Source organism: Schistocerca gregaria, chromosome 2 (genome assembly GCF_023897955.1).
Source record: "Schistocerca gregaria isolate iqSchGreg1 chromosome 2, iqSchGreg1.2, whole genome shotgun sequence".
Taxonomy (NCBI): domain Eukaryota; kingdom Metazoa; phylum Arthropoda; class Insecta; order Orthoptera; family Acrididae; genus Schistocerca; species Schistocerca gregaria.
The window spans coordinates 392,270,520-392,293,135 of NC_064921.1; the positions used below are offsets into that span (position 1 = coordinate 392,270,520).

Here is a 22,616-nt window from a genome sequence, read left to right on the forward strand (position 1 = left end):
TCAAATGTATTTTCTTTTATATACCTTCTTTCACTTGTATTATCATCTTAAGTGGAATTCTATCAATGTCGCAATCAGCCCAACCAGTCATACCGTGCCTAACTCTGACAATGAAGTACAACCCCACATTGGAGGAAGTATTGAAATTGGCTCAATGATTCAAGTATCCCAGGCAGCCAGCTGCCATTTAGAATCTTAGGCAGACATGGAGGCCATCCCCTTCTTCAACCCATGTAATGCATACAGCTTAGCCGACAAAGAGGAAGTAGCTATCATCAAGAGGAAACACTGCCACACTATGGCTCAGCCCTGCAAACGAGGACATACTCTCAGCCAGTCAACTGGAGCACTCCCGCTGTGCTCAGACTGTTTTCGGAAGCATTCTGGGGATGACTGCCCAGAAAGTTGTGCACAATGCAACAAAGACAGATGCCTTGCTTCCATATTTCTAGCCTCTTCATTGTGGTACTCCCCTCAAAAATGGCTACTAATGTAATCACAACAGACTTTCAAACCACAATGTTGGCCCTGAATAAATTTTGCACTATGCTTGCAATGTGCAACACAAACCTAAGACTCTGTAGCGACTGACGTTCAAAAACTGTTCCACACACTACAAGCCTCCTGTCTCGTGTAATCTTGACGAATCCCTATTCTTTCAACAATCATTGGAAAACATCAGTCGTATCATCTCTCAAGATAGATTTCAGACTACGAAGAAGCACGTGGAAATGGTCACAGAACACCCCAGTTCCTCAAACTACAAGAAGTACAATCTTTCCCTGGGAAAATCACATATTATAGTAAATTTATTCCTGGCACAGTAGGGACTGCACATTTACTGTACAATTTTTGGAAGAAAGGAGTCTCTTTCTCTTGGTTGATAGATTGTGATTGGGCATTCCATACCTTCAAATAGGCCTTACTCTGTACAACATGCCTCGCCACTTTCTAGTTACAGAAGCAACTGGTAATAGTTGCCAACACATCTGAAGGGCACTTGGGCACCATATTAGAGCACAGTAATACCTATGGCTCTGAAGAACCAATTGCTTGTGCTTAAAAAATAATGACCACTGCCCAGAAGTAGTAGTTCCAGATTGAAAAGGAAGTGCTCGAGATCATTTATGCATTAAGAAAGTTCAAAATTTTTCTCTAAGGAGCCAAGTTCCACTTACTGAGTGACGTTAGACCTTGATATCGCTCTTCAGCCCAGCTGCTGAGCAGTTTAATCAAACAGCCCATCAGCTCCAGTGATGTTCTGTTTCTCAGTAGATATAACTATGAGTTACATTTCCGAAACACTACTCAGCACGCACACACTGATGCCTTGGTGTGCCTCTCAATGACCCAAATCCGGCGTCCAGTCAGGACAAGGCCCTTTGTTTCCATTTAGACAATGAGGCCCAGCAAGCCATGAACGACTTCCACATCATTGGATACCATATGACAGGCACCATGGTACCTCCCTTCAAATTGCTGCACCCCTAGGCACCGTCACCACATGCCATGTGCCAATTAGAACCTGGGAAAGCATGTATACCCCTCTAAAGCTTCCATGGACATAGCTCTCATCCAGCATGCTTCTTGGCATCCTGCCGGGTGCTGGGCTACATGACACAGCACTGTTCTTTGTCTTCGTATGGAGGAAGGGCCATCGTAACCCACTGGGCTACCACCCCCTTAGGCGGACACCAAAAACCATTGATGCCACTACTACCGAACAGTCACAGTTATGACTCATCTGCTTTTTCTGCCACCCACTGCCGTGCACCTCAGCCACTAGAAAGAGAGACCACTGCAAATTTGCCCTGCAGGTACTCCCCTAGTGCCATCTGCACCAGATTTCATTATGGCCATCTATTTATATGGCTGCTGGAGGCCACTCTGGCCTTTTTGTCTTCGTTGGCAGTACTGTGCACTTACCATTCTCTACATAGGAAACCATTTGCGGTAACGGTTAATTATTCTTGTGGTTTTGTCTTTGGGATTCTGCACTATCCTTGTGACATTTGTATGAACTTGGACTATAAAATACACTGCTCAAAAGAATTTGCGGAACACATATATCAATGTCCGGTATGTTATATCTATTTTGATACAAATAGCACCTGTGATCCTACTGCATAGCTCGAGATCTTCGCTTTCAATGCATTCAACAAATAAAATTATTTGCCTTCTATTGGCTGTGTTATGCGTTACAGTATCAGGTGACCCTGCAGAAGAAAGTAAGTACTGGTGTCCCAGTGTTCCCTACTGAGGTACACAGATGGCAGTTGTCATCTGTGTACATCGTATTCAGCCAAGCACATGCAATGTAACATTTTAATGCAGTGCAAGTTGCAAGAGCTGTCTGTTTGATCCAAGGAAGATGAACTTTCTATTGTGTTGCTGCAGATGTCAATGTATTTCCATCTGCCAACCATAAGTTGGTGACATGCTACAAGGATGCAGGCCAGTACACAAGGCAAGTTGGACAAGGTCACTGATGCATTACAACCATACATGAAGACCACTAGTGGGCCATCTGTGTTGCAGCATTATACAGCTATTGCCAGAGCACTGCAAGACCATGTCAGAGGGGCCACTGGAGCCATTGTCCCCAATCAGAATGTAAGAAAAAGGTTACGAGAAAGAATCTTATGAACCAGTCATCCTGTGTAAGTACTCTACTTGACAACAACGTGTCACAGCTCACATTCAGTTCTGCCATTCCCATGTCAACTGGCAACTTTGTCACTGGCAAAACATGTTATTCAAATAAGAATTCATATTTCTTCTGACACAAGGTGATGGTTGTGTTCACTTGTGGAGATGCCATAGGGTGCAGTACCCGTCAAATGTTGAGGACATCAACAGATTCGGGCAAAGTTCTCTGATAGTGTGGGGAAGCATCAGCGTCAATAGACCTACAGATCTTGTTATTGTACATAGTCCCCTTACTGCCAGGCAGTACATTGAAATATAGGTTGGACCATGTGGTGGCTGCTGCACATGGTGCTGGCAATGAATTTTTTCTCATGTACAATAATGCCAAGGTCTACGTGGCAGGTGTTACCAGGGATGTCTTCTGAAGCCCAACACTGAAGTAATGGAACGGTCGGTGGTGGTTCCCAATCTAGAACCCATCAAGCACTTGCAGGGCACACTTGACAAATGTGTTCATGGTCGTTCTGTTCCACCACAGACTCCCTACGAACTCTTACTGAAGAATTTGAATGGATACCACAAGGTGACTTCCACGGACTTATAAGGAGCCACCACATTAGTATCAGGCAGTAATAAATGCTCACAGAAGGCATACAACTTATTGAATCTCTGAAACTCCAATGAAAAGAAACCCAGGATGACAGGATGAATGACTGTTTCCACTTTGTTTTCAACAGCTATTGGGCATTTCAGTTCTTGTTGGGTAAATAAACAAGAATGTAATGATGTTTTGTTGTGTACTTAATATGTGAAATATAAAGGTATAATTTGGTAACATACCCAGTCTTCAATTATTGCTCAATGGAGTATTGCAGATTCCTAAAGTCATGTTACCCTAATTCTTCCGAATGGAGTACCAGTTGACTGACATGCAGCACAATTATTTCTGTTGCAAGTCAAAACACATCCCATGAGATGGAGGCATCCACATCTCATTCCATCTCACTCCTGGTCACCTCACTGAGTCCGTCACTTTTTTTAGAGAGGTTTCTAATCCCATCTCCACTTCCAATTCAAACATACACAATCAATTCACCATATTTATTATTCCAGGTGGAAGGCCAAGTACCCACACAGTACACCAAAATTAACAATTAAGGTTGCTGACAACCCTATTAGTAATAGTGATTCTATCCACATGTCTCTCACTGCCGAAAACATAAAAAAGACTCATCACCAACAGTTTACAAAATATGCTCCCATTTAAAAGATTACCTAACCCTGAACACATTTCCCTTAGAGCCCATTTCATAATCTACTGGAACATCGAACTCATCTACATGGGTTAGACAAAAATATAAAAACAAATCATGGGAAATCGGTGCTTCAAATTAAATGCAGATGCTAACCAAGCTTGGAGGTTGCACTGTTGAATGTGACAACGAATGATACCTCTACAATGTCTTCAATGTACGTTGCAAGTGTCCTGCATAATTGTGAGTGCATTTGTCGGAGCTAAGTGAATTCAAACATGAGCAAAGTGTTGTTGCTCATATGATGGGTACTTCAGTAACCGAAGTTGCCGACATGCTTGGTGTTTCAAGAGGCACTGGGTCATATGAATAAAAATGGAAAATGTATTTTATTATTGGAATTTTGGAGAACCTTCTTGAGTGGCCTGAATAAAGAGTCAGAATATATGAGGGCTGTTCTACAAGTAAGGTGACTTTCCAAATTGTGCTGGCAATGTATATTCAATTATTGATCTTTTTTTTTTTGTATTGGTAAACATGTCCCAAACGTATGTTCACAGTTTCAAGTGTACAGCATACTTTGTTTTTGACAGATAAAAAGGTTAGACTGTTTTAGTGTGCTTGGCGATTTTTGATTATTATAAAAAATTGAGCAATGAATTTGCATCACATTTTATGTGAAAATGGAATGAAGTGCTCTAAAACACATTAAATGTTGACAGTGGCATTAGGTAAGCCTGCTCTACGGTAAAAAAAAAAATTGGAATTGGTAAAAGCTCTTCCAAGATGGCCGAGAAGATGCCAATGACAAACCTCACTCTGGACGCCATAGCATATCCAGATGATAACGTCAAAGACATGGAGAAAATTGTTTTGAAAAATCATCGAATTACTGTAATAGAAGTTGGTGAGGATGTTGGCATATCAGTTGGCTTGTGTCATGCAATTTTTTCAGATATTTTGAGCATGAGGCGTGTCTCAGCGAAGTTTGTTCCAAAACTTCTCAATTCTGATCAGAAGAATCGTCACATGAGCATCGCTCAGGAGCATTTGAATGAAGTCAATGACGTTGCTGATTTGTTCAAAAGGGTCATGACTGTTGATAAAACATGGGTTTGAAGTTATGATATTGAAACCAAAGCCCAATTGTCTCAATTGAAGCATCCCAGAGAGCCAAGACTGAAAAAAGCACACCACATTCGAACAAATGTCAAAGGTTTGCTAACTGTTTAATTATCAGGGCGTAGTGCATCATGAATTTTTGCTTCAAGGTAGTACAGTCAATAAGGAGTATTATCTTAATGTTATGTGCCGTTTGCCAGAAGCAATCTGCAAAAAAGTCCAGAATTGTGGAAAAATAATTCATGGCTTTTGCATCATAACAATGCACCTGCTTATTTCTCATTGCTTGTGAGATGTTTTGGCCAAAAAGCAACACGACAACCACGCCCCAGTCACCATATTCACCAGATTTGGCCCCCCTGTGAATTTTTCCTGTTCCCAAAACTGAAGACACCTATGAAAGGATGAAGATTTTCAGTGACGGAGGAAATAAAAACTGCACCACTGAAAGTACTCAAGGCTGTACCAAAATATGCTTATGAGGAGTGCTTTGAGGATTGGAAGAAGCGTTGGCGAAATTGTATTGTATCCTAGGGGGATTACTTCAAAGGGGACATGAATATTGATGAATAAATAAATATTTTTTCATAAAAATATAAAGTCACCTTACTTTTTGAACACACCACTTACTTCACCTGAGAATGTTCTCAGCTTGAGTGAAAGGGTGTGGGAAGTTGCTCCACACAGAGAACATTCTATGATTTTGTATGAACAAAACTTCAAGTTAAATTTTACTGAGTTTTCTTTCATTAAAACTGGCAGAATCCATGTTGCTTGTAAGGCAAAAAAATATACATGTAGCCCAAAGAAATGCTGAAGAGAGAAATTGTAAAAGAAAACTCATGTATACACCAGACTGCTGTGTCACTGACATTTTCAGATGTTCTTCTTCATGTTATCCAAAAAGCACCTTTGTGGATTCCATTTCCCAGAAACTTCCAACTAGAAGCAGTAAAAGGTACACGCCATTCAAAGTATCAGTTTCCACGTACAGTGTGGGCCTTTATTGCACACACGTACCAGTCATAAAACCTGCTCTACATGGAGACCAATATATTAACTGAAAGGGCTTTCCTACTGTCAATGTGCAAGGCAATACATGATTATGGTGAAGTGTTTACTAGTGTCGCTGCTCCACGACCTGGAACTGTACATGATGCTAGGATACGGAGAAACTTTGATGTATACCAGGTACTAAGAGAAGACCAGTGTAATGCTTCAAAATTCAGGTTTTGAAGGGTAAGGCATTACACCAGTTTTGAATATTAATAAGATGGCCTTATCAGTAACTAATTCCAAATGAAGTTCACTTCACAAGTTCAGTCTGTATAACATGAAATAAAAATTACTGTAATACTAAGATACTGTTTTTTTCTATCGTTTTTGTTCTTTGCCCTAATACCAGTTGGCCTATTTAAGTTACATTTTCTTGACACATAAATCTCTCTTAAATCTTTGTCTCTCTCATATAACCAGGCAGATTAGAAAAATTAATAGCTTGTTAACTGCAAATCTATCAATCTAATTCTCATAAGGAAACCTCTTGGGTGATCTGCTTAAGTACTTGATACGAGCTCAAACAATTGTGCCTCACATTTAATCTAAAATATCTCATTTTAGAAAGTTCTGACTGAGTTCCAATTTGGAGTAGATGAAAATGTGATGCATTCTGAAGATTTCAGTCACATGTGTTCACCTAACCTTTTTTAAGTGTTTCCTGCGTGCCAAAACTTCAGTATCATCAGAAAATGCATTTTTGTAAACTGACTGTAACTGTTTTAATAATCTGATGTCACACATAAAGCTATAATCGAAACATAATGCAACTCTTCCAGAACACACATGCCAATTCCATATTTGTACATTGAATAGTTTGACTGGGCGAGTTGAATTTAAACGTAAGATTATGTGTGTGTTCATCTGAATCTTCCACGTGGGTTTCCAACCACTTTGACATTTATCTGTACCTTATACTTGCTGCATAAATGTTAACTGGTCAGGAATTCCGTAGTGTAAATCAAGAAGGACACTGGTGAGATCAAGACTGTATGGTGGCTCATGGCACCTCCACTTCAAATGCTTCAGAAAATGTGTTGATTGCCGAGCCACATAAGGACAACCATTGTTACCTTCATTCTTTTCATTTTTTTTATATTCATCTAAGGACTTTACATAATCATACTGTACTCATTTGTTACAAGTTTTACTTCATTGGTTGGGTCTCTCTATCCCTTTGTGATCAACCTAAGCCTGTGGAAGTGGTAGAATACTGGACATCTCATTCCTAGAAACTATAATAATGAGCAGTTAGGCAGAGTACCACATGTCTGGGTAATCAGAATACAAAATGGGATAGGGTTAGGAGCCCCAGAGGTTACTCACTAATTACTGTTTCATCTCCAAAGTCGTCCACTTTTGATGAGAACAGCTCTCTTTGAGATTTTTATTATTTTTTTACAGATACCTACATATTTTCACTATCCATGATCCCTACTCTTTGATATGCCCAAAATTTCACCACTGAAAGTACTCTGAACTTACAGTAACAGAGAGCAGTAAGTGCCTATTGGATCTGGGGTTCAGAAAATCCCATTTGCCAGACTTGAACTCAGCCAGGACAGATACACTTACACTATAACACAAGTGGAAAATTAGCCTCATGGTGAACATAAGTCCTAAACTCTCCAGTACTCAATATCTGCCTGCTACAAACTGTGATTCAATCACATCCTGGAGTCTTCCTACCACCTTTGTAAAATATGTCACTATGAAAAATACTGTTAAGACGAGCCTTTAAGCATTCCTACAAAACACAGAATTTATTTCATGTAAAATATATTCATATTCTTTCTTTCATAAAAATCATACAGAATTATAATAATTTGTACTCTGAGCTACTTTAACCTCAGCCGAAACACCCTGGAGAAAAGTTTCATTTTTGCTCTTCAGTTAAAATGACCCTGACTGAATCTTCTCATTGACAACAAATATTAAACTTTTGTACAATAACATGATATCACCTACAGCATATTATCTTTCTTACCTTACTTAGTTTGTCAGCATCATGCAATAAAGAATTCAGCCTTTCGTGCATCTCATGTTTCTTCTGTTGCTCTCTAGAAATAATATGCTGGACACTGTTCTGGATGCACTCCTGCAAAACACCATGTAATACTGTAATGGTAATACTATGGGAAATTATACTGATAGAAGTAGAAGAACTAGATGTTACACTATTAATGACTGTCAGTTGAAAAAATTGCACACATTGTAGCTTAACGAATGAACAGTGCTGATCTCCTATACTCCAAAATACTGTGCTGCTGTCTATAACTTCTATATTCCTCAGTTATACTGTCATTATCATAGCCACTAAGAGAAAGGCAGGTCAATTCTACTCATGAGAATCATCCAAAAAATCAACAGAAACTGTCTCTTTATTTGAATCACAAATGATATGATTACGGGTAACCTAGCTTTGGGCATTAAAATGGATTCATCAAATCTGCAATACACTCAAAAACATATCTTCTAATAATAATAATAATAATAATAATAACAATAAATACTAGCCGGAGGATGCAATCAGAAACTAATTTTCATTCTTCTGTGATTTACCATCAGCAAAACACCACAAAAATCAGAAATTTTACAATACTCTTCTGAAGGAATTACATAATTTAATTACAGATCCACCAAGCTACGCATTTCATTTCTCAGTTTTATGAATGTTTAAATAAAATTTGGCTACGAATTTTGCTCTCTCAAATGAACTCTGCTTCTACATACCCGAGACCCGACAAAGTAAATTAATACTGCATTCTTATCCATGTGGTACACTCTGTCACACACCATATATGGCTTGTGGGGTGTGGATGACACTTTCTTGCCTTTCTCTTAACACATTAATCTTTTTATGACAGAATTAGTGCCTAGTATTAACACATAGATGTGAAAGGAGCATCTGCATATCAATTGCAGAGAATGGTTTACATGAACAGATCCTGTTCACTATATTGTTATTTCTCACAATACTTTCTAACCTTTCCACAAGTGAAACATAAATTTTCTTGCCGGTTACTAATCTACGAAGAGATTAAATAATTTTTATTGCTCTGGGTTTTTGTTTTGCTTTGCTTTAGGGCACAAAAAACAACTGGGGTCATACATGCCCATGTCAAAACTATAGAACACGAAGACAGAGCAGTTGAAAAATGACTATACATCAACCCCAACTGATATAATAGAAGTCAGTTAAATACAGACACGTGGAAAGAGGGCCAAAATAAGGCACCATACAGAAATGGATGTCCAAAACTAAAAATTAAATGCCTTTTGCCATATTGCTTTGGTGGATAAAAAGTAAACCATGGTCGACAGCCCATGCATCATTTGCTAAAACAGTCAATAAATCAGAGAGAAAACTGAAGCAGGAACATAAATGGTACAATGCGTGTCGGTGGGAGGGCGAAGTGGTGGTCACCCAAGCCACTGGGACAAGCCTAATAAGCCGGAGCTTATTCCCACGAAGGGAGGACCATTGGCAATTCCAAAGGGACGCCACCTACTGACAGGCGGCAACACAGAGCTCATCGGAGGGAATATAGGTACTCGTGGGCTGAGGAACGAGGGCTGCAGCCTTGGCAGCAGCCTCGTTTCCTGGCAGACCGATTTGACCAGGAACCTACAGATACATCACACTGGCTCCACCAAGAGTGGGAAAGTGACAGTTTTCCTGGACTCGCTGCACTAAGCGATGGGCGGTGTACAGTGCATATAGACTTTGAAGGACGCTGAATGAGTCTGAGCAGAGGACACACTTGGGAAGTACCAGATGTACTCTACGGTCTGATACAAGGCGAAGAACTCGGCTGTAAATACTGAGCAGTGTGCCGTAAGCCGATATCGAAAGACACAGATGCCAATGACGAAGGCACACACGACCCCACGGTCAGTCTGAAAGTCATCAGTGTATACAAAGGCACTATCAAGAAGGTCCATGTGATGGTTGTGAAACTGAAGGCGGTAGCCCAACACTGGAATAGTGTCCTTAGGAAGCGAATGAAGGCCAAGGTTAACATGGGCCACTTCACGAAACCACAGTGGTGAAGGGGAAAGATTCAGGTAGTGTGAAGTTAAGCCACCGTAGCAAATGCCAAAAGTGGACTCCAGTAGGTAACAGAGAAGAGGGACGTGCCCCATACTGGCGATCAAAGGAATCACCAAAGGAGGCGGCACAGGACGGGAGGCCATGCATGGCAGAAAAACAGCATGCACACCTGCTCAGGAGAAACTCACAGCGGCAGGACAGTGGTAGTTCAGCAGCTTCAGCATACAGACTCTCAACCGGGCTAGTGTAAAAAGTGCCCGTGGCCAAACGGATGCCACAATGGTAGATAGTGTTGAGATGGCATAAGAGGGATGGAAGTGCAGACACATAAACAAAGCACCCATAGTCGAGTTTCGAATGGACAAGGGATCGGTACGAACAGAGAAACGTGGTCCGATTGACACCTAAAGAAGTACCATTGAGGACACTTAGGACACTGAGGCACCGTGTACAGCAGGCTGACAGGTAAGTCACATGGAGGACCAAGAGAATTTCCTATTGAGCATGAGCCCCAGGAATTTCGTAGTTTCACAAACAGAAGGGCAACAGGCGCAAGATGTAAAGATGGTGGGAGAAACTACTTGCAATGCCAGAAATTCATACAGACTGTTTTGTCGGTGGAAAAGTGAAAGCCAGTGTTGATGCTCCAGGAGTAAAGACAATAAAGACATCGCTGAAGACACTGTTCAGTGAGACAGGTCCATGGAGAAATGCAACAGATGGCAAAATCACCAACAAAAAGGGAGCCTGAGGTGCCTGGTAGGATGCAGGCCATTATAGGGTTAAAGGCAATAGCAAAGAGGACGACCCTGAGGCACACAGTTTTCCTGGATAAATGTGTCCAACACGGCAGAACCCACATGCACCTTGAAAACTCGATCTTTTAAAAATTCCTGAAGGAAATAGGGCAGACAACCACAGAAGCCCCACATGTAAAGAGTACGAAGGATACCAGTTCTCCAGCAGGTGTAAGCCTTCTCCAAATCGTAAAACACGTCCACAGTCTGGGATTTCTGCAGAAAACCAGTCATGGCATGGGTGGTCAACTGCAGCATGCCGCACTCGAAATCCACACTGTGCATTCATCAGTAAATTGTGAGACTCAAGCCACCATACCAGCTAGGCATGAATCATACAATTCTGCACCTTGTGAAAGCAGCTGGTAAGAGAGATGGGGTGCTAGCTAGAAGGAAGATTTTTATCCTTACTAGGCTTAGATATGGGTATGACGGTGGCTTCATGCCAGCGTCTGGGAAACATGCCCCCTGTCAAATGAGGTGGTCTGTGTTAAGCAGAAAGTGCTTGCCCGCAAGAGAAAGGTGCAGCAACATCTGAATGTGGATGGGGTCTGGCCCTGGGGTAGAAGATCAGGATGAACTGAGAGCATGCTCTAGCTCCCTCATAGTAAAGGCGGCATTGTAGCACTCATGATTCGGAGAAGAGAAATGTATCGCCCGAGCCTCCTCTGCTCGTTTCTGATGGAGGAAGGCAGCGTGATAGCGGGAAGAGCTCAAAATTTCCGCAAAATGGCAGCCCAAGGTGTTGGAGATAGCAAAAGGGTCCACGATGACATCATCTGCTACTGTCAGGCTGGAAACTGGGGAATGGATCTTGGTCCCAGAGAGCCGTCTGAGGTTGTCCCACAAGACAGAGGAGTGGGTGGAACTGTTAAAAAGAACTTGTGAATGAAATCCAGCCAGCGTTTTGCTAACCTGAAGAATTGAATGACACTGTGCACGCATCTGTTTACAATGAACACAGTTTGCCACCATAGGATGACAGTTAAAAACAAGGAGAGCACGTTGTCGCATAAAAACTGCACCATAGCGTGCCTTAGTCCAGCAGGGAACAGAGACACGGCGTGGTCAAGAGAAAGTGCTAGGAATGGAATATTCTGCAGTGGTACGGATAACATTTGTAAGATATTCCATCTGATCATCACAACTGGAGAAATCACGTACTTCGAAGGTCGCCAGGGAGGAGAAAAGTTGCCAGTCAGCCTTTGTAAGACGCCATTTGGGCGTGCATGCGGATGGGGTAGGAGTCAGCAAATGGAGACTACAAGCGAAATGGTTGCTCAAGACTGTGTAAGAAAGAACGAACCACCAGAGATGATGGGCAAGCTGAGCAGTGTGGAAACATAGATCCAAATGGGAATAGGTGTGCAAGGAGTTGGAAAGGACTGTGAGTGCTCCTATGTTAAGACAGTCAGCCAAGTGGGCACCTCTCTGACAGGTCCTAGGAGAAACCGAAAGGGGATGATGCACATTAAAGTCACTGAGTAGAAAAATGGGTGAGGTAGCTGCTCAATAAGCTGAAGGAAGTCTGCCCTGGTGACATCGAAAGATTGAGGGACATAAATGGTACAGATGGAAAAAGTCAGGTGGGGAAGGAAAAGGCAAACTGCAATAGCTCCAGCCAAACAACACCTGCGTCTTCCTCTAACTGGAAAGGCTCAAAGAAGTCCACCAAAGCCTTCGGTCCCACGACGAGGATTTATGGCTGCTTTTAGTATCACAGCATCCCCTTGTACTCTGCCTTCAGAAAACAAAATTGCGCCCCTCACGACTGCTTTGAGCTTTCACATTTCTTACTGATTCGTTTTGACTGACTACCCATCAGGGAAATGGGTTGACTATGAATGTCATCCTGTATGAGCTGCATGACAACCCCATGAGATGGGATGCTGATCCCAGGGGGAGGTCAAAACAAATCAGTAAGAAATTTGAAAGCTCAAAGTAGTTGTGAGGGGCGCAATTTCATTTCCTGAAGGTAGAGTACAAGGGGATGCTGTGATGCTAAAAGCAGCCGTAAATCCTCTTTGTGTGACGAAGGATTTGGTGGACTTCTTTGAGCCTTTCCAGTTAGAGGAAGACTCAGGTGTTGTTTGGCTGGAGGGATGGAGAAAGTCTAAACGGGACTACTACTACTGTCCTTTCCTGCCTACCGGTTGTGTAGTTGGTGGCTTCGCCACTTGAGGTAAGAGTTTGACGGCTTGTTGCATAGCTGTACGGTGATGCTATCTTGACACTGGGTGATTTCACAACCTCGAGCTGAACTGGAGGTTGCATGTCTGCGTGGCCATGGCCTTCATGGAGCGAGGGGTAACAAGAACAGAACTTGAGGTGCCAGACAGGAGAACACAGAGTTTGCAGCTAGACAGTAACTTGCGAGCTACTGGGTAAGGCATTTTTTCCTTTAGCCATATCTGTTGGATAGCTCGTTCATCAAGATACACAGGACAATCCTGGGAGGAGGCAGCATGGCTGCCATTGCAGTTGATACAGCGGGGAGAAGAAGGCGAACAATCGCCCTCATGTGCATCCCTACCACAGGTTACACATCTGGCTGGGTGTCGAGAAGGCACTGTAGTGTGGTTGAAACAATGACACTTCTAGCAGCACATCAGGTTCGCAATGTACGGCTGGACTGTTATAATTTCATAGCCTGCTTTGATCTTGGAAGTAAGCACCACTCTATCAAAGGTGAGGAAGAGAGTGCGGATGAGCACTAAGGAGGAATCTACCTTTTTCATTACCTCTACAGCTACATGTATACTCTGCTAGCCACCAAGCGGTGTGTGGCAGAGGCACAATTTGCGCCAAAGTCATATCCCCCTCCCCCATCCCCCCTCCTATGTTCCACTCGCAGATCACATGAGGGAAAACTGACTGACTGAATGCCTCAGTACAAGCTCTAATTTCCTTTATCTTTTAGTGAACATAATGGCACGATCTGAAAGTTGGTGGTAGTAATATACGCTCTACATCCTCAGCGAAGATCAGATTTCAGAATTTAGTGAGTAGCCCCTTTCGTTTCGTGCGTCGTCTATCTGCAAGTGTGTTCCACTTTAAACTTTCTATGAGATTTGTAACGCTCTCACGATTACTAAATCCACCAGTCATGAATCTTGCCACTCTTCTTTGGACCTTCTCAATCTCTTGAATCAGACCCAACTGGTAAGATCCCCATACAGATGAACAATACTTTAAGACTGTATGAACTAACATATTGTAAGTAATTTCCTTTGTTGAAGTACTGCATCGCATCAGTATTCTACCAATAAACTGCAATCTAGAGTTCCCCTTGCCCATTACTTGTGTAACCTGATCATTCTATTTGAGATCATTTTGAATAGTCACACCCAGATACTCGACTGATGTTACAGCTTCCAAAGACTGAGAATTTCTTTTGTACTCATACATGAATGGGGATTTTTGCCTTATTATACACAGAAGGTTACACTTACTAATATTGAGAGAGAACTGCCAGTCATTGCACCATGCATTTATTTTCTGCAAATCCTCACTGATTTGTTCAAAACTTGTGTGATATTACTTTCCTGTAGACTACAGCATCACCGGCAAACAGTCTAATGCCGCTGTCAATACCATCAACCACATCGTTTATGTAAATTGTAAAAAGCAGCGGACCTATTATGCTGCCCTGTGGCACACCTGAAGTTACGCTTCTTTCTGTTGAAGTCACCGCATTCAGGTTGACATACTGCTCTCTCTGTTAGAAAACTTCCTATCCAAACGCATATGTCATCAGATAGACCGTAAGTACGCACTTTTTTGAGTAGGTGACAGTGCGGAACTTAGTCGAACGCCTTTCGTGAATCAAGAGATATGGTATCAACCTGGAAGCTGGTATCTAAAGCCTGTTGTATATCATGCACAATGTAGATGTAGATGTAGATTTACCATTCAGGCTTGGTTAGTGCATACAGTTACTTTCCCACCATTTTATGACCAGTTGAGTCTCAACAAAACAAAGCACTGGAATATTAACACCATAACAAAACTGGGGGAATGATGTGAGGGGAACAGAACTGATGAATGTAGTTTGAAGACAGGCTGGACTGAGCTGAAAAAACTACAAAGACCTTACAAAAGACCCACATTTTATGAACTTTAAGTACTTTTTAAGTTGGTTGTGTGTAGTGTAGCATCCAAGTTTTTGATCTTGAGGTCCCTGTGCCAACTTGGTTATTCAGGTTATTCACCTACATTTTTTCTCTTGCATAAGACTTCCTTTGAGACCAAGTACTTACTAAGGCATATAACTTCTAAGTGACAACACAATAATTGTCAAATTCTTTAAAAAAATCTCCAAGGATAGGTTTTTAACATTATCATTTTAACTGAACAACTTCTTAAATGATAATGGTAGGTGCCTGTTGGTCAACGCTTCACAAACATAAACAATGCCAGCCCACCCCCACCCACTCTTACCCTCAATGGAACGCTCATTTCTGCATTGGTGAAAATGTGCAGATTTTTCATGGTAGATGCCTCTAATTGCCAAGGTTTAACAACCCCAAGACCACCACCTCCCTCAGCCTTCCCATCAAACACATTGTCTTTCTTACCAGTTAAATGTATGTTTAAGAAATAAAAATTACTACAAATTAATAAACATGTGATGGGATGCAGAATCACTCGGAACAAGTTAATGCCTTGACCCCTTTGGTCCAGATGTCAGGTTAAACTGGGCCTCAGCTGCTTCCTCCTCAGCGATGATGTCATTGGTTAGGGATTCTCCTTCATTGTAATCCCTCTAAGAGTTCTCCTTATTGACGCATGGCAAAGGTGAATTCTTGCCACAACAATGTACGCAAATGGCAGAGTACCAGAGCCCAGCATTTTCTTGGGTGTAGGCATACAGTGCAAGAAGTGAATTTCATTAAGGAATCTGGAGCTGCATGTTTTGTTGTTATTATGGGTATCATCCATTCTCTGATTAGTGTCCAGCCCCAAAATGGTGAAATCTTTTAGCTACCCAGCTGCACACCTGTCTTGTAGATAGGTACAGTCGCTCAAGTGCGTGGCCATCTCACCAATTTGAAGTTTGGGTTTGCTGCAGATATAGAGTGGCAAAGACAATCTAGTGTATCTCTGTTCATATATTCTTGCACAATGTTGCAAGAAACCTTTCCCTACTTCTAAAATTTTGCATTCTGTTGAACCAGGAAGTCAGAGAGGGAAGGTTTTTCTTGTAAATTGTGCTGTCTTCCCTCCTTCTCCAAAGGGAATTGAGAAGTGTCTCACCCGCTTGCTGCACGGAGGGAAAGAATTTAGTGTGGATTGAATTTCCTTGACATTGAAAAGCACAGAGCTCTGGAAGAATTATTCTTCACTCTCTTCTGGAAATAGATGTTATTTTCACAAGAGGTCAATGCTCTCAGCAATACGAAAATCTCTTGTCTTCCAATTTGATGGTAATGGTGTCATAGTCAGCAGTGTTTATCATCAAAATTGTATCTTTTATTGTCACTTACCCACAATGCCTTTGCAGCCATTTCAGTCATAGCACTGAAATGAAGTTTCTTTTTGTTGGTATCTTTTGATAAAAAAATTGACTCTGTAGTGGGTGGTGGTGTAGAAAAGACTTATTTTGTGGACAAGTTCAGTAAAGCGACCTGCTTTGACAACAGATATCGCTAGAATCTGTCAAAAACTACTATGGTATTACATCAAAAGTGTTTTTGCACTCAGTTCACATGGACTGTACACACTGACTTGAACATGGCATATTCCAAGCAACTATATGTATAATGTATCCATTTCCAATTACTACTCATTGTTCACCTTAGCGTCCACTACTTCTGTATTAGAGTGAATGCTGCACACATAGCTGACTTCGTGCCTTTGTAGATACTGTTGTCAGTGACGAGATGCATTGGAAAGGGTGCAAGTTCAGATCTGAACAATTCTCTCAAGTTAATCATCTGATTGCTTGGCAATGCAAACTCATTGGAAGAGAGTAAGAGGGCGGTCTGTATGTTTTTATCTGGACTTTTCAGGGGACACGAAACTGAGGCTAGAGACATTATTATTTTGTTTGAACTTCAAATCTTCAAAATTTTCTGCCACTATTTTCTTCATGGACTTGATGCCAGCTCATTGATCTAAATGGCGGCTCGCCTCTTGGGGATAATTTGCCCTGTGCTAATTGACACTATCTACTTAAGTCTCAAGGAGTGGTGAATGTTTAGAGAACCCTGGTTACTCAGCAGGGCTCCATACCTTCATGTTACTCAGGTGTTGCTGAGCATACCTAGGTGAACATCTTTATTTGTTGACGGAAGTGTTGAAGGCATTTCATACCCGAAAGTACATAGAGACAGCACACTATCTGTTAATTATGCAGGGACCGTGAGACAGCCCTCCCTAACTCTTCATTACAGTTATCAGGACCTGCTCTGTGATCAAAAATAATAGTTCAAATAACTTGCTGCATGGACGTAGGAAATCTTCCTTCAACAAATTTAATGTGCAGATTCCAGTTGCATAGCTTCACTGAAGTATGTCATTAGACTACACTTTTGGAAGTACTACATCCACAGTGCAGCAGAAGGACCACAGTACTACGCGAAGAAGTCCAGTTTTACAACAATAGTTCAGGCAGTGATGGAGGGTGGTGGAGGAAACTGACCAGTTAGGATCTCCCAAGGCCACACGCCCACCCAGCTCTTAAATCCAAGTAGGTAGGCCTCTAGGGGTTTATAAATTACGACCTTTAGAGGTACGCACTTATTTGACAATCTGAGAAATTTGCCATTTCTTTGAAGCTATTTATGTTGGTAAATATTTTATTCAAAAAGCTTTTAACCAGTGCAAATTATAGGAAATTTAACACTCTGGAAGAAATGTCTAAGCACTTCTTGTTGTCGTGTGCAAGGGGATAAAGTTACAGCAAAAGGCTGAAGGAAGTGCTATAAGTTCACATATTTTCTTTTCACAACACATTAGCACAGGGATCTTTATGTCGAAAATTTGGATACTACATTACAGACCCGGCTACACACAACATACTAAAATCTCATAAAATTTGTACCTTTCTTAAGACACTCTCTTGCCCCCTGCTCTGTTCTTTCTGACTGGAATATAAAGAAAGGGTGACACAGGATGAGGCTACTGGAGGTTCAGGTGGTGGGTGGGGGGGGGGGGGGGGGTGGGGATTCCAAGAATGGGGGTGTATTAAAGGGAGAGCTTAGACTTCCACAGTTTAGAGACACTGTCAAGGAGGGAAATTCATGTGACACAGTTACTAAACCAATTGTTCATGTGGCACACAATGTTGTGAGGTTAAGTTTGGCTGCCACACTTTAATAATAAATGCACCTCACTATGACAGCTGTAACTTGGCAACAGGAGCTTATAGAATTAACTCTTTTTCCTGCCATAGGCACATAGGTAAGCCATCATATGAAGCAGGGAAATGGGTGGGAGACTAAGTAATTGACACACACTGTCATTCGTTGTGCACTGTAGCATCACTGGATAATATGTCATATGAAAGTAGTGATGGGACTAAAATAAGTCACAGTCTTTTTGAAATACTCTAACAATCACTCTAGGAAAGGATCTTGACTCAAATCTCTGTATGATACTCTTCTGCTCAATGACTTTTCACCTCCCTGCTAAAGTAACGGTTGTGTTTTTGCACAGTGTTTGCGAATGGTGCTCTGCTCGGGGTGGGTGGAAGAGTGGGCGATGAATGCATTGAATCAGTTGATGGAGCACTTTATTGACTACCTTGATCTGACATAGTTCACTGCATCTGAAACAGTCTGGCTGTAGACGGCTGGAGGTGATCGTCAGACAGTCATTCCCTGTGGAGTGCACGATACTTATCACTACGAGTATTATGCAAGCAGCTGATGTGCTGGTAATTATGGTTGTGTGTCAGTAGCAATGTTTAGTCTCATTTGTTTTCTTGTAACCATTTTGGCCTGCTATCATCTGGTCCAGGTTAGCTAGAACAGTTGGGTTTAAAGAGGTGTTTAGGTAAATCAGGTGTTCCTTGTGGTTCTGGTATGGTGGCAGATAACTCGAAGGCAGGGCCTGAAATGTTACATCATGTACCATTTACCAACAATACCTACCCCTTTAGCTCTGATTGCTGAGCATCACCCAAATGTCCTTTTAGCAGGTGGCAATGACCACCGTCGGCTTAAGCACTGAGTACAGCCAGTGTGACCTTATCTTCTGAAAAAAATTTGTTTTCATTTGTGATGACTCCCAGGAGGCACTTGATTGCAGGCTCATCAGAGCACTGACAAACTTTACACAGACTTAATTATTCCAAAAGGTCTGTAGTAAATAAACACATTTCTGGCCCAAAGATACGAATATTACTCTCAATGTGTGCATACACAAATCTGACAAAACCTCTCCAGTGCACAAGCAACTGACAAAATACGTGCAGCAAAAAGGAAAATTACCAAATAATTTGGAATTAATAGCAAAGTCTCCTCCAGCACTACTACCACAATCACAGCAGGCTGCGACCTCTCACATTGCATGGCTTCTCTCCACTGTACGCTGTGTCCAACCACTTCAAACTCCCCTCGACACGTTTTCGCTCACTACTACACATGATAATAATATCTCGGACTCAAAAGTTTGTATATGCACACAGCAGTATCATAGACGTCCAACTCTCAATAGTTCTTTTTAATTTGTGTAGGACTAACTATGTAACATTTTAAATGTTAATTAAATTTTAATAACAAAATATAACTGTGTTTTTTGGCAGGGTCTTTAATATCCCCCCCCCCCCCCTCTCTCTCTCTCTCTCTCAGGACGGGTTAAAGTACAACCACCCTGAGGCTCAGGCATTCTCTTGGTTATTGAAGCCCCACAGAGATATAGCAGGCAGGTCAGGAAAGAAGGCCAGTGTCCACTCTGCTTGTTTGGGAGGGGGGGGGTCTCATCTGAGATGTGGAGCAGGCTCTGCTGGCAGCAATTAAGCGCACTGGATACACATGGCTGCAAATTGTGGCTGATGTCAGCTCAAATGATACCTGTCACCTGGATTCACAGGCATTCTCAGTTCCTAAGGTAGCTGGCTGCTTTGCTGAAGATAGATAGCCTCATCCGCAGGGTGAAAGCAGAGCTGTCATTTTGCAGCATCGTTCTGCCTGTGTGTGTGTGTGTGTGTGTGTGTGTGTGTGTGTGTGTGTGTGTGTGTGTGTGTGTGTAGGGGGGGGGGGGGGGGTAGTATCTTACGAGTGCACCACGGCAAGGTTATCACTGTCCTTACAGTCATTAAAACAAACAAATGTGGAGATAATCTCTTAAATTGTTGTTGCACATTCATCCACTTGAAATGACTACACAGTCACTATCTCATGCGCTAAAACAACTTAGAAAGAGGAAAAGTAGCTATACATGAAATTAAAACACAGGTGAAACAGCAAAAACGTTACTTAAAATAGAGGGCAGATCCATTGGCAAACTCACTACGGCCTGCTTGTTGGAAAATAACACACATTCCAATAAAATGTGGCACACAGTGATTTGTATGCCATAAGCACCACAAATCGGAGGGTCCTCTCGCCGGAGCAAGAAGCCATGCATCATAGGGCTGTGGTCTATGCAAAGGCGAGTAAGGAGAACCTGGTGCTGTTGACATGGGTGGAAGGATGTGTGCCATGGCCGCATTGTGGACTCCACTAGACAGAGGTTATTACCTGTCACTTCAGCCATACGTCTTCCCATCAACGCATGACTTTGTACCTCAATGGCGAGGTGATAGCATGCAGGGCGATGAAGTAACTGAGGATCACAATTTGCCTGTTTCACTGCTAGATGCGCCCTTTCGTTCTCTGCAAGACCCACACACCTTGGTACCCAGCAGAAAGACATTTCCTTCCCCAGTCATCATAGTTGGAGGGGGGTATACTGGATACTCTCAACTCCTTTATCTGCTGAGTACAAACGTTGCAGAGAGCACAGGACACTCAGAGAATCAGAGAAGACAAGAAATTTAGCACTGGAAGAATGTCTTATCTCCTCCAGTGCTCGCAAGGTTGCATATAATTCTGCATCAGAGATAGTTTGAGGCAGTCTAACCTTGAGGATAAGATCCAGGAAAACGACAAAGCAGCCAACGAAGTCCCCCTCTTTAGAACCATCCATAAAGATGGGTACATAGTTGTGGAGCTCAGAAATAGCATAATAAAAACAGGAGGAGGAGTGCAATCTCTCATGTACTGTACTAAACCTGAAATGATGCTGGCAGACAGTTAACTGTGGGTTGGGGTTGTACATGCTCTGCCGAGGGACTCCATCACATGCTGCTCAAGGATTCCAAATAGCATTGAGGCTCCTGGACAGTTGGAGACAAGAAATTCCACAGGCGTATGAGCTACAGTACAGTATGCAGGTGAAGCTGGAGCTGCAAGAAACTTACATGCCTAATGCACCATGAGGAGCTGCTGCGAGATGGTGAGTGGCGGTTCTCCGGACTCAGCACGGAAGCACAAAGACTGTGTATGGGACTGTCCTATTAGCACCTGTGGTCAGCCAAATCCCCTCACAGTGGACAGCATCAAAAATCTTAAAATAAAAAGGACTCGCCAATGCATACACCATGCACCCATAGTCCATGTGGGATCTCACAAAAGCCCTATAAAACTGGAGCAGAGGTGCTCTGTCTGCTCCCTAAGACCTGGGGCAAAGGCACTTTATGATGTTCAGAGCCTTGCAGGTTCTGACTTTCTAATCTCTCAGGTGTGATAAACACCACAATCTAGAGTAAAAAAAATGAGACCCAGAAACCTCACCAGGCCTCTGAAATGTAGGATGGTGTCCCTCATACACAAGTTAGAATTAAAAATACGACAAGAATGATTAAAATGACAACACGCAAAGAAACTAAAACCCTGTCTTTGCAGCCCACTCTAACCTCCGTAATGTAATTTTTGAACGATTTCTTGAAGCTTTCAGCTGTCATTCTCTTTATTTACTGTATGAATGTACAATTACACCCTTAGGCTATTTTCAAGTATCTAAAACGGGAGTTTCATACATTGGATACATTAGTGACACTTGTGATTTTGATGTAGGAACAAGTCATATATATATCAATATGAAGGAGTCAGAGAGATATAGTGATAAGCTACACTTTTATCAAAATTGAGATATTCACGGTATGACATTCTTAATGATGCACCCCTCATATTGGACTGAAGAAGTTCCATCTTTCTCCAACAGGTGGCAAGTGATGACATGTAGTTCTATACTCTACCACATGGCGTCTTTTTCACAAGATACATAGTCACAAGCCATATCAAAATGACTGAATGCTCACGTACATCTAAAGGTGCTTCACACATTCTAGTTGTATGTGGCAGTGACAACAGGACAGTAGTGTAAATGAGGATTCTCACCCTTTTGACAGTGATTGTGATGAGTCTTGGTGTCCATCAAGCAACAGTACTAATTCAGAAGATGAAGTATACAAAATATTTTTTTAGTGGTGATCATTGTTCAGTGGCTTGTGACTTTGTTTCTCATAACATTCCTCTCACAGTTGATCATCGTCTTTTGTGTTAATGAGAAACCTTTAGAGTCTAATTTTAATGACCACTGATTGTGGTAATAATATAGTTTTCATGACTGCCATTTCAGTGGCATATAATGATTTGTGTGGCTTGTGACTCTATCTCACAGAAGTTCTGTGACTAT

The 22,616-nt window shown here is 42.0% G+C and overlaps 2 protein-coding genes across 7 annotated transcripts in view; one reads left to right on the forward strand and one right to left on the reverse strand.

Annotated features, from left to right (window-relative positions):
• Window positions 1-22,616, forward strand: part of LOC126321776 (uncharacterized) — a 165,369-nt gene that overhangs the window by 140,649 nt on the left and 2,104 nt on the right. The gene's annotated exons all lie outside the window — the stretch shown is intronic.
• The window catches only part of LOC126321732 (protein regulator of cytokinesis 1-like), a 208,369-nt gene that overhangs the window by 140,203 nt on the left and 45,550 nt on the right, over window positions 1-22,616 (reverse strand). For all 4 annotated transcript variants that reach the window (XM_049994214.1, XM_049994212.1, XM_049994210.1 and 1 more), the window contains exon 3: window positions 8,068-8,178. In XM_049994214.1, coding sequence (XP_049850171.1) covers window positions 8,068-8,178 — 111 coding nt within the window. The remainder of the gene's footprint in view (window positions 1-8,067; window positions 8,179-22,616) is intronic.